General features: G+C 38.3%; 1 protein-coding gene across 1 annotated transcript in view; it reads left to right on the top strand.

Moving 5' to 3' along the window:
* LOC110970105 (rho GTPase-activating protein 44-like) overlaps window positions 1-12,508 on the top strand; it is a 131,952-nt gene that overhangs the window by 108,014 nt on the left and 11,430 nt on the right. Inside the window, 6 exon segments of the mRNA XM_051939148.1 lie at window positions 3,492-3,509; window positions 6,624-6,661; window positions 6,664-6,811; window positions 8,983-9,133; window positions 9,136-9,536; window positions 10,376-10,491. Of these exon segments, the coding sequence (XP_051795108.1) occupies window positions 3,492-3,509; window positions 6,624-6,661; window positions 6,664-6,811; window positions 8,983-9,133; window positions 9,136-9,536; window positions 10,376-10,491 (872 nt within the window).

Raw genomic sequence — 12,508 nt, 5'->3', positions numbered from 1 at the left:
TAATTGTTGGCTACAGCTGAGTCACTCATGACAGAATTTTTTGTTTTTTTTGCAGAATCTGCTTCGAGCAAATGGTATATTTTTGATTAATTTTCAAATGAGACATGTAGGATTCATTTATTTTAAATAATGATCACGATTTGAAGCTTAGATGTGGTTCCATTTTCCTACAGATGAGTACTTCAAGGACCGTCGGACAGTTTCTGACCGTCATTTCAACTCTTTTTCTTCAACTTATCTTTCAAACCTCCCAGCAGATTTTGAGGTTCAGAGACATGAACGCTCTTTTCTGACATGAAATATGTTACGGTGCTGCTTTATTAATCTGCTAATATGACAAACACAGTACAAAAAATGGTGAAAATTTGCCAGCAAGAGTCACAAAAATGTTAAAGCAAAACAGACTGTAGTGTTCAAAAACTGTGAAAATGGTGAAAATATTATTTCTTCTCTGATTTACATACAGTTTAAAAGTGCAATTTTACTTTTAAATGCTGTAAAAATAACAGCAAATATGTGAAAATGTATATTTTTGCTAATTTATATTTAAAATTTTTTCTTTAAATTACAATTAAAAAAATGATTATAGAAATTTATTTTTGAAAAAAATACATTTTTTTAATTGCTATTTTTTTTAATTACAATTTTTAAAAATATTACATTTTTTTAAACATGACAGCTTTTAGGGTGAATATTCTGCTAAAAATTTTCTGAAAATTGAAACTAAGAAATTTTGTAGAACACCATTTGAAAACATTTCTTTACCATTTTTTCAGTCCTTGATATACACACTGTTTCCTTCAAATAATGGCTAATATCTGTAAAACGACTTATTTATTCCTTTAAGCCTATTTAAATAGGGTTGAAACAGTGTAAAAGTAGATTACTGTTGTTACAATATCAATGTTTTTGTTCAGTTAACATGCAAATTAATTATTTCTGTGTGATTTTACTCAATATTATGTGAAATATAGCTCATCAGGTAATGTCTGTGAAACAACAAACTGTAAAGTCATGAAGTCAGTTTTGCATTAACATACCTCACAGCTTCGTTCATAAACACCACAGTGACAGATTTAGTGAATAAATAGAAGGTGCAAAAAATGTAGATATTTTCAGATTCTATAAATGTAATGATGAGAAATTGAGTAGAGTCACAAAATATCTGAATGAGCTGCAGATGTGCTTTCAATATTCTTTTAAAATGCAAAAAAAAAAAAGGCTGGATGAAGTATCAGATTGGAGGCCGCCCCTGTCTATACACAGCGTCTCTACAATCCAGAACTGCTCCTCCAATAATCTGTTTCTGTTCCAGTCAGAGCGAAGCTGCTTCTAAACAAGCCGTCTCATGTGAAGCTTCCCAGTAATTACGCTCCATGTCACTCCACCTCTGAATCAATCAGCAGTCCTCTCACATTCATTCGCCCAGCTGTCAGCCGTAGAGACGCGTTTTTTTTTTTTACCAGACAGGCCGCTGTGAGGCAGGTGAAGTTTCCGCCTGACTGCCGGCTGACAGGGTCGGACACGTGAAGTCAGACTGAGAAAACTCCCCGCTGATTACACCGGTTTCATGTGAGAAGTGACCTCGGTGAGAAGCTCGGTTTGTCAGCGAGGTGGACAGAAAAGGATGCCGTCTTTATCTGCTGCACCTGCCCTCCAGCTTTCTGCGAGACGCCTGAAAGCGAGACGGACGAATAGGGAGCTGACATTTAGTCTGTGAAACGAGCGATCCCACAATCCTCCAGCCGTGGAGGAGGATTAGCTGGAAACCAGTCGGTCGCTTTCTTTTCTGTTTCACCGTCTGTCTCCAAGTGTCTTTCTCTAATGCTTTAATACACCCCTGGTCTTATCAGGCCCGGTGGGGAGGCTGAGCTCTGCAGCCCGGAGAGCACAAGTCATCCTAATTAAACCTGGAGCAGCGGGTCTGATCAATGGAGCTCAGCTTTCAGTGGAGAAACACAGAAAACTCTTCAGAAGGCTTTGAAACAGAAATTGTCTTCATTTTTATCTGGAAAAGACGTTAGATTTAAGTCCACAAATGGGGGAATATTAAAGTTGTGATCAAACAGCAACAAAAATTGACCAAAAACAACTGAAGTTCCCTGAATGACCACTAGAGGCTTCAAACGCAAACCAGCCCCCATAGACCTCCATGTTAAAATGTCCAACTTTAGAGAAGAAATAAACGAGTTAACAGCCTAGTGCATGAACAGTTTTGGTCTCTATAGCTAATCTCCCCATTCACAATAATTGTAAGGGTGGTTAATTTTTATTGAACTCACTCATTTAAAATCTAATAAGGCTTAAAGTTACGCAGAAGTTTAAGAGTGTTGTCGCTTTGAGTGATAGTTGACAGAAGTCAGGGATGCAAAGATAGCCAACAGCTCGGTATTCTCATTTTTCAAGCAAAACAAACAAGTAAAATTGGTTTCCAAATGAAAAACAAAACTAAAAAGGTCCATATCTGACTAGTTTTTTTGTTTATGAGGCTCAAAACTGTTTCTGTTTTTGGTTTTGACACACAAAAAGAACAGAAGTGGATTTTTTTGTCTTCTGTAAAGAATAAAAACAGCATCAATCATGAGTTCTAGTTTGAAAAAACTGGTTTAACATTTTCTCACTACTAGAAATATAGATATTGCTCTTTTTACATTTTAATTCCCTCTGCTCTGTTCAAAAACAGCCTGTAATTCAAACGAAAAGTCTGAATTTTTGTCAATTTATTGTTGGTTACTGTAAAGTCAGTCATGGCTTCTCAGTTGAGTTGAGGAAGACAGAAATTTTTTTTGTTTTTTACAGAATCTGGTTCGAGCAAACGGTGTAATTTTGATGAATTTTCAAATGAGGCATGTAGGAATAACTGATTTTTAATTAATGATCATGATTTGAAGCTTAGATTTGGTTCCATTTTCCTACAGATGAGTACTTTAAGTACCGTCGGGAAGTTTCTGTCTCTGATAAATGCTGTCATTTTAGCGCTTTTTATTAAGACAACATGCCTTTTAAACCTGTTAGTGGATTTTGGAGTTTAGAGAGATGAAAAGGAAACTTTGGGCTCTTATGTTGGCGATAAATACGTGATTTTTGAGACGTCGCTGCTGCAGAGAAACCAAACTTCTGCAAGAAACCTCTCGCATGTTCTTTTATTTTAGGGGGATTTTGTGGTATCCATCAGGGAAACATTGACCTAATTAGAGCTAAATAGAGCAGTAATTTCCTCTCTGGGTCTGACGTGGTTGAAGCACTCGAGGGAGAGCACATTTCACCCCTCAAATCCTCGTTACACTCAGCAGCGCCTAGCCGGGCCGAGCCGAGCCGAGCCAGGACAACCCTCCTGTTTCTCCTCCATGTTGGCTCGTCTTAAAGTTTCTCCTGCCAGTGCTGCTCTGTGACTCTGTGATAGCGCTGCTGCTAACGAGGCCGGCAGACTCTTGTCTCTAACGATCTTTGCTCCTGTCCTCACTGTGCTTGTCTCTGTTCCAACAACGCAGCATTAGGAAGATCCAAAGGTACAGTAACGCTCACTTCTCCTCCAGCCATCCCCTCATCGCCCCGTTCATCACCCCAACGATGACAGCAGCTGTCCGTCATCTGTCGTGTGTGTGTGTGTGTGTGTGTGTGTGTGTGTGTGTGTGTGTGTGTGTGTGTGTGTGTGTGTGTGTGTGTGTGTGTGTGTGTGTGTGTGTGTGTGTGTGTGTGTGTGTGTGTGTGTGTGTGTGTGTGTGTGTGTGTGTGTGTGTGTACTCCTATAGTTCAATGTCTCTCCAGGGTCGGGGGACGTGAACAAAGCAGCTTTTATTTCTCTGTTTACATAAGTAGCATCTCTGCAGGTTCCCATACTGGACTGACTAGTTCAGCCTGAGAGCACAATAGTCTGTTGTTGCTCGGTCTTAGCTGACTGTTTCAAATTAAAGGTTCACTTCCTGCTATTATCTCCACACTAAATGTGAAACTACAGCTAGTTAGCTTAGCATTCAGACTGGAAGGAGGTGGAAACAGCGCAGATTAACTGACCAATATAGTATGTTTGTATTATTTTGTTTTGTCTGCACCAGAATTGCCAGAATATTGAGGCTTTAACCCTCCTGTTGTCCTCATTTATGGGCACCAAATAATATCGTTTCCGTGTCTGAAAAAAAATCCAAAAATTCAGCAAAAATTTTTGAAAATTTGCAAAATCTTCAGGAAGAAAATTCCAATAATCCTTAAAAGTTTTATTGTACAATTCTTAAAAAAAATTCAAAAAATGAGTAAAAATCTTCCAATAAAATCTTAAAAAATATCTAAAGTGATTACATATAGATCAGTAAAACTTCTAATATTTTCTTAAGAACATTCACATAAAAATCAACCAAAATCCAGCGAAATTCGCTGGATTTTGGTTGATTTTTATGTGAATGTTCTTAAGAAAGATTTTTAACATTTCTTTTTTTCCCACCAAAAATGTTCCCAAAAATGTTGAAAATGTGGACATCAGAAGTTTCACTGTGAAAATATATTTTTTTCCCACATTTTCAAACTTTAAAACAGGTCAATTTTGGACGACACGAGGGTTAAGTAGTTATGAGTTGCTTTGGATCCACTCGTAGCAGCACTTTAACAAATATGACCAGTTTTCCAGTGCAAGAAACGGCATCAATGGCTCCAGAAGTTGAATAAAATGCTGTCATTAATTAGATCAGCCCTGCAGCGGTAGTAGTTATGTGTTAATATTTGTGTTTTTCTGTCTTCTTGTTGGTAGTGGCTGACCCTGGAGGCATCATGCGTCCAAATTGTCCAGACGTCTTTGATGGAATTGTTTTTAAAATTTCAAATTTGGCATAAATGTTTAATTGAATTCAAGGAAGAACTGATTAGATTTTGGCGGTCAAAGGTTAGTGGGATCTCAGACAGCAGGCTTGTCTTCATATTTGAAGAATTTATGATGTAACAGAGGCTGAGTTCTGTTTCGTTCCTCCTTAAACTGTGCAGAATACAGAAAGACTCGTTTAAATGAAATGCAGACAGTGGTAATGTCATCAGGAAAGTTCTTTGTGACTATTTGGGACCATAACATACATCTTATTCCATTTAAAGGGCTCTTGTCTCACCATTGATAAATATTTATCATTTCACTTCACTCATACATGTGCAGTTGGGACGATATTTAATTGAGGGACTTTTGAAATGGGATATATCTTCGCACATTTTTAATAAAAATAAAAAACAATGTATTTTATGATCATGTCTAACAAATTCCATCATTATTTATTCTGGAAACAATCACTTATTAATAAATAATGACCTGATATCACTAAAATGTCAACTAAATAACATCATAATTTAAGAACAACCACCTTCTAATGAGCTAAACAATAATAAAATGAGCTCATTCAGTAACTGTTTTGATTATGTTGTTTATATTAAGTTGAGATGATGCAAAACGTGTCTAAAATGACTCAAAAAATGTTCAAAATGACTTGAAAATGATCCATAATTACAGAAAATGAGTCCTGAATGACATGAAATTTGTCCAAAATGACTTCAAAGTTATCCCAAAGAGACAAAAATGATCCAAAGTGACGAGAAATGATCCAAGCTGACACAAAACTTGTTGAAAATGACTCAAACATGGTCCCAAATGACTCAAAAATTGTCCAGAATGACTTGAAAATGATCCTTAATTACAGAAATCCAGAATGACATAAAATTTGTCCTATCAGCGTAAAATTGTGAGACGTTTTGTGTCATAGTTGACATTTTTGCTGTTTTCAGGCTTAAAATCCACATAAACACCACATGGCATTTCTAGAGAAAGATTCTTCTAAATATCATGTATACAACTGAGTAAAAAATATTTATAAAGATAAATGTTAATTATAAAGGTAAATGCAAGAACCAACAAGTTTTGTGTCTGCTTTTCTCGTCATTTTGGATCATTTTTGTGTCTTTGGGATAACTTTCAAGTCATTTAGGACAAATTTCATGTCATTCTGGACTAATTTTCTGTAATTTTGGATAATTTTCAAGTCATTTTGAACATTTTTTGAGTCATTTTGGGCAAGTTTTGAGTCATCTCAACTTAATAAAAAGAAGACAATCCAAACAATTTCTGAATAATCTCATTTTTTTATTGTTTAGCTTATTAGAAGGTGGTTGTTATTAAATTGAGACGGTTATTTAGTTGACATTTTAGTGATATCCAATCACTTTTCATTAATAAGTGATTGTTTTCATAATAAATGATTATGGAATATGTAAAGACATGATCATAATTAACTTAGGAAACATTATTATGTTTTACTTTTAATAAAAATGTATGAAGATATGTCCAATGGACTTCAAAAGTCCCTCAGTTCTACACTGACCCAACAGATGAGAGATTCCCCATTGAATCCATGTGACAAAGTGTAGATGAAGTGTTGTTTTGTGTTTGTGCATGCTGAGCATCGTACCGTACAGCTGCTCCTCTGCTGATCTGGGGTCAGGCCTTTTAGATGATGGAGAGGAAACCTGAATCTCTTCTCATTCCCCTCCCTGACGTTCGTTGTGTTTTGGGTGTGGAAACCCGACCCGCCGAACCACGAGCCCTCCCACCGGCCGTCCTGTGGTCTGACTGGCTGTGCATCTCTGTCCCACTGCAGCATGGGTGTCAGGGTGATGGACACTTCTTGGGTGTCGCGCAGGGCTCGTCGTCCACGCGTAAAACCTCCTCCACGCCACCGAGCGTGCACGCCCCCATCCCGCCCGCCGACGCCACTCTCCTCCCCGAACAGGATTTCTCTGCCTCCCCCTCCCCCACCCCTCCTCCCACTAGCAGCGACCGAGCCAGGTAAGGCTGTTGTTGCCCCCACCCGACCCCGTCCGTCCTCCTGTCTCACCCCGTCCTCCACCAACACTCCCCCCTCTCCACACCTGCTGCTGCCGTTGCTCCGTCACCACGTCTTCTGCTGCTGCTGCGACCTGCAACCGACGCCAAAAACCAGCTGTCTGCTCCCAAACCCCCAGTTCTTCCTGTCTGTCGCTCATCCCGTCACCTCTGTGTGAACCCTGGTGTCTCACCTCTGATCCAGCATGTCATTTCAAACTGTCATTGCTCTAAACCAGGGGTGTCCAACATGCGGCCCGCGGGCCAAAACCGGTCCTCCAGAGGGTCCAATCGGGTCCTCAAAGTGTTAAAATTCCAGAGAAAACAATAACTGCAGATTGTAAATTAGTAAAACTACAAATTTAAAATAATTTCTACAGCATGACAAATTGTTTTGATCCTAAAGTAAAATACTAGATTGTTCTTTTGTCGTTGTGTCTCATTTTTGTAAAATTTTGTCTCATTTTTCTTGTTTTTTGTCTGACTTTCATCTCATGTTTTTATCGTTTTGTTTCTCGTTTTTGTCGTTTTGTGTTTCCTTTCCGCCTCACTTGTGGTTTTTGTCTTATTTTTTGGTCATTTTGTGTTTTGCTCTATTCACTGTTTTGTGTGAAATTTTTGTCGTTTAGTGTTTTTTGCATCGTTTTTGTCTTTTGTCTATTTTATTCGGCACTTTGTAATTTTTTGTTTTGTTTCATGTCGCTTGTCAAATTCTTTTGTTGTTTTGTGTCTCCTTTTTGTCATATTGTCATGTTGTTTTTGTCTATTTTTGTCTGACTTTCGTCTCTTGTGTTTATCGTTTTGTTTCTTGTTTTTGTCGTTGTGTTTCCTTTCCATCTCGCTTGTGGTTTTTGTCTTATTTTTTGTCATTTTGTGTTTCACTTTATTCACTGTTTTGTGTGGAGTTTTTGTCGTTTTGTTTTTTGTCTCGTTTTTGTCGTTTGTCCATTTTTTTGTCGCTTTGAAATTTTTGTCAAATTTTTTTATCTTTTTGTTTTGTTTCATGTTGTTTGTCAATTTTTGTCATTTTGTGTCTCATTTTTGTAATATTTTGTTTTTTGTCTGACTTTCATCTCATGTTTTTGTCACTTTGTTTCTCGTTTTTGTCTAGCTTGTGTGTTTTGTCTTATTTTCGTCTTGTTGTGTTTTGCTTCATTCGTTGTTTTGTGTGCCATTTTGTGTTTTTTGCTTTGTTTTTGTCGTTTATTCATTCTTTTTGCTTTGCAACTTGTCTTATTTTTGTTTTTTGTTTCTTTTCATGTCGTTTGTCTCATTCTTTGACGCTATTTTGTCTTGTTGTCGTTGTTTTTTGTAGTTTTTTTATCTGACTTTTGTCATTTTGATCATATAGTAAAAACAGGTCCGTCCTACTTGAGATCAAACTGGACTGAATGTGGATCCTGAACTAACATGAGTTTGACACCGCTGCTCTAAAAGCTCCCATATGGTGCCAACCTGATGTTTGTTGTGCTTTGTCTGAATATGAACACGCTTGTGAATTTCGCTGGATTTTGGTTGATTCTTTTTTTAACATTTTTTTCCACCAAAAAATGTTCAAAAGTTTCCCAAAAATGTTGAAAATGTGGACATCAGAAGTTTCACTGTGATAATATATACTTTTTTCCACATTTTCAAACTTTAAAACGGGTAATTTTGACCCGCAGGACGACACGAGGGTTAATTTTCTGCTTGTATTTTGTGAGATTTCACTTCTCTTAGGTTAGGTTGGGTTTCCATTGAACACAATGTGGGTGAAAAGTTGCTGAAAGTTCATCTTGAGTTGAGTGTAAATGATTCTTTGCTGCATGTGCACGGTTTACATCTCTCTCTCTGTCTCCTGCCATCAGTCCCAGCATCATTAGCAGCATATCAGTCCATTGTCACAAGGCCTTGCAATGGATGAGGTGACTGACTTTCTGTTTTATTTCATTTCTCTGATTTGAAGAGACTTCTCACGAGCACCTGTTTTTTAATTTACCCCCCTCCCGGAGCCCTTTACTTCTCCTCCCAGCACTGATTAATATCCACCTGATTTCCTCCCTGATAATGAACCAAACCTCCCGATCGATCCCTCCCACCCCAGACTATTGATTCCTCCAGTTCGTCGTGAAACACTGACGTTTCTATCGTTGCAGCTCGGACGATGCTTCCTCCAACTGGTCGGACTCCTGTTACGCCTACCCCTCCCCTGAGGAGGAGAGGCCGCCGCCCCCTTACCCCTCTTCCTCCTCCTCTTCCTCCTCCTCCTCCTCTTGCTCCTCCTACTCGCTCCCCACCACCACCACCATCACCACCACTTCTACACCCGAGCACCTCCGTGTATGCGTCCCGTCGCCCCTGGTCCCGAGTCCGTTGCCCCTGGCCCGTCCCCTCCACCCCGTCGCACCGGCTACAGCCCGCCCCCGCTGCCCCTCCACTCCCCGTGCCCGTCCCCCCAACAGCTTGACGTCAACTCCAACCCCAAACCCAGCTCCCTGCACCTGCCCACCAAGCAGGCCTCCCTGCCCGACGCTCCGCATGCCGCCCCGTCCGAAACCAACGGCTCCACCCTCTACATCAAACCCCCGCTCGTTCTGACTCGCCACGATCTGTTCCCGGGCTCCCCCAAACCCCCCAACACCCCTCTATCCGCCCCACCTCCGTGGGCCGCCTGTGCCTGTAGCCGAGAGCGAGGAGCCAAGCTGACGAGGTAAATGCAAGAACCAGACCGCTCAGACTCCCTCCTATTTCCAACACAATTCACACACAAATGAGAGAGAAGCCCCCGGGGACAAAGAAGGAGGAAAGAGGGGTGGGTTTGATTGAGATCCTCCCAACAGCGCCCCCTCCCCTTATTCTCTGTCTTATTACCTCCTCTACCCGCCAGTCATGTTGATCAGTGCTCTTTAGGAATTCCACTATCACATCCATCTTTAATTTAATAGCCATGTATGCGATCCATAACTTTCCACGTCGGCAGGATGTTCAGGAGACGGTTGCCAGGCAACAAAGGAAATTCAAAGCTTTCAGCCAATGCGATTATAAAAGTGGGCGTTAATGAGTCATAGCAGCGAGCCCGGTTAACCCTGCCAGATCAGACCTTGAACATGAGCACAACGATGCATGTTGAAGCAAAAAAAGAAGAAGCAACAATTAGTTGCATTTCTCACAGGAAGTCTCATCTGCATCGCTCCACCACAACTTTACATCCCAGCAGCTTCAACCATCCATCCATGTAGCCGAGCCGGTAAACTGGTCGTGTTCTGACCTTCAGGTCCTCTTCCCATTGGCATTCTGGCTGCACGCCGCTGTAAAACGAAGGAAAATCCATTAAGCCATCAGGGTTTATTTGGGATTTTTGAAGTGCTTCTGCTGCTCCGCTGCATAGACTACATGTCCGTCTGCTACAGGGCTCACTCAGCCAGTCTGACATTGAACTATGGGTGCGCTTTTATTTCTTAATTTGCCAAAAGATTTACAGCAGAAGGTTGGACATGTTGTCAGAGGATGTGGGTTGTAATGTTTGTTTTCTGTCCTTTCTTTTCCCAGTACTCTGAAGAACAAGGAATTGTCTCCAGTGATTGGACAGAAGGGATTCCAGGGGACAGTGACCTCTAGTGGACAGTCACAGCACTCTGAGCACAGTCCTCACACCCTGAGGAGAGGTAATACAGCGTAATACAGCTGTGTTCCTACCTCTGGCTGTCCTTGCAGTGGCCTTAATCTTGTACAAAAAAACCCCCAAAAAACACTGTTGCAGAAATACATCAGTTTTATTTCTTTTTAAATATGATTTTCTATTGTGTGTGTGTGTATATGTATTGTTTTTCCTCCTTTTCTTCTATATTGTTATATTTGGATTTATACATTTTTATTATTTAATTAATTTATTTATTTGCAAAAAATTTTTCTATATATATTTCTATATGTATAAATATTTTTTTGAAAATTTTTTTGCTCATATTGGTTTTTTTTGGCTCCTTTTCTTCTATACTTAGATAAATATATCATTATTATTGTCATTATTTATATTTTTTAGTTTTATTATATTTTTTGGTTGTTTTTTTCTATATTTGGATATATATATATATATATATATATATATATATATTGTTTTGTATTTATTTTTTCCCACTTTTTCTTGATTTTATATATATATATATATATATATATATATACATATATATATATATATATATATATATATGGGTTTTTTGCTCATTTTGGGTTTATATAGTATTGTTATTCTTTATATTTTTAGTTTTATTTTATTTTTTTGCAATTTTTTCTGTATTTAGGTTGATATATATATTTTTTTGCTTATTTTTTGTATATTTGTTTTAAATATATCTGTTTTTATTTATATATATTTTTATATTTGGGTCTTACAGGGTTAAACTCATTTATTTCCACAGTTTCCTCTCAGCCGCTGAATCTACAACAGTCCTGGCTTCATTTATGAGTGAAAATATTTGGTTTGTCGCCTTTGAAAGACGATATCAGCAGTCAGAGCTGTAACTTTCCTGTTTAAAGTCTCACATTAGCAGAAAGGGCACAGCGGCACAAGGTTGAAGCCAGAAAGTCTTGTTCCGCCTTAAAAGAGTGATTGATCATTTAGCAATTATCTTTTATGCACTAATAAAATCATCCTATCTCTTATTTAATGCTGGTAATGAGGTGATTAAAAGTTGCAGCGGGATTTTCTCTTGCCAAGTCTGTAAAATTAAGTTTCATTCATTAATTCTTCACTCGGAGAAAGAAAAGTCCTTGAAAAACCACAATAATAACTGCCACTAAAGATCTGTCATCTTTATTTATGCTTCACCCGGGTTTTGTCCTTGTTTTCCTTTCTAAAAAATCCTTAAATTCAAATATCACAGATTGTTATTTGACCTCTGTGAGAACTTTTTAGTTGTACACATAAATCTGACTTAAAAGGATTTAAGGCTTTAATTTAGAGGGAAAAGACAGATCTTGAGGGCTGATTAGATTTGAAAGAAGCTCAGGTGAGCATTTTTATAATGATCATTAAACCAGATGAGGAGCTTTAACAGGCGAGGAACGAATCACATAATGCTGCAATATGAGAATAGCAGGACTCAGCATGTCATTTTCTTGTCATTTTCAACAAGTTTTATGTCAGTTTGGATCTTTTCTCATCAATTTGGATCATTTTTGTGTTTTTCGGATAATTTTCAAGCCATTTAGGACAAATTTCATGTCATTCTGGACGAATATTCTGTAATTCTGGATCATTTTCAAGTCATATTGAACAATTTTGGAGTCATTTTGGACATTTTTTGACTCATTTTGGATAATTTCTGAGTCGTTTTCAACACGTTTTATGTCAGTTTGGATCTTTTCTCATCATTTTGGATCATTTTTGTGTCTGTGGGATAATTTTCAAGTCTTTTAGTCCAAATTTCATGTCATTCTGGATAATTTTTTGTAATAACAGATAATTTTCAAGTCATTTTAGACCATTTTTGAGTCGTTTTCAACAACTTTTATGTCAGCTTGTATTTTGCTCACCATTTTGGATCATTTTTATGTCTTTGGGATCATTTTCAAGTCATTTAGGACAAATTTCATGTCATTCTGGACTAGTTTTCTCTACTTATGAATCATTTTCAGTTCATTCTGAACATTTTTTGAGTCATGTTGGACAAGTTTTCCTGGATG

This window comes from Acanthochromis polyacanthus, chromosome 19 (genome assembly GCF_021347895.1).
Source record: "Acanthochromis polyacanthus isolate Apoly-LR-REF ecotype Palm Island chromosome 19, KAUST_Apoly_ChrSc, whole genome shotgun sequence".
Taxonomy (NCBI): domain Eukaryota; kingdom Metazoa; phylum Chordata; class Actinopteri; family Pomacentridae; genus Acanthochromis; species Acanthochromis polyacanthus.
Note: the sequence above shows the minus strand (reverse complement) of the source record. Positions and strands in the feature narration are given on the sequence as shown.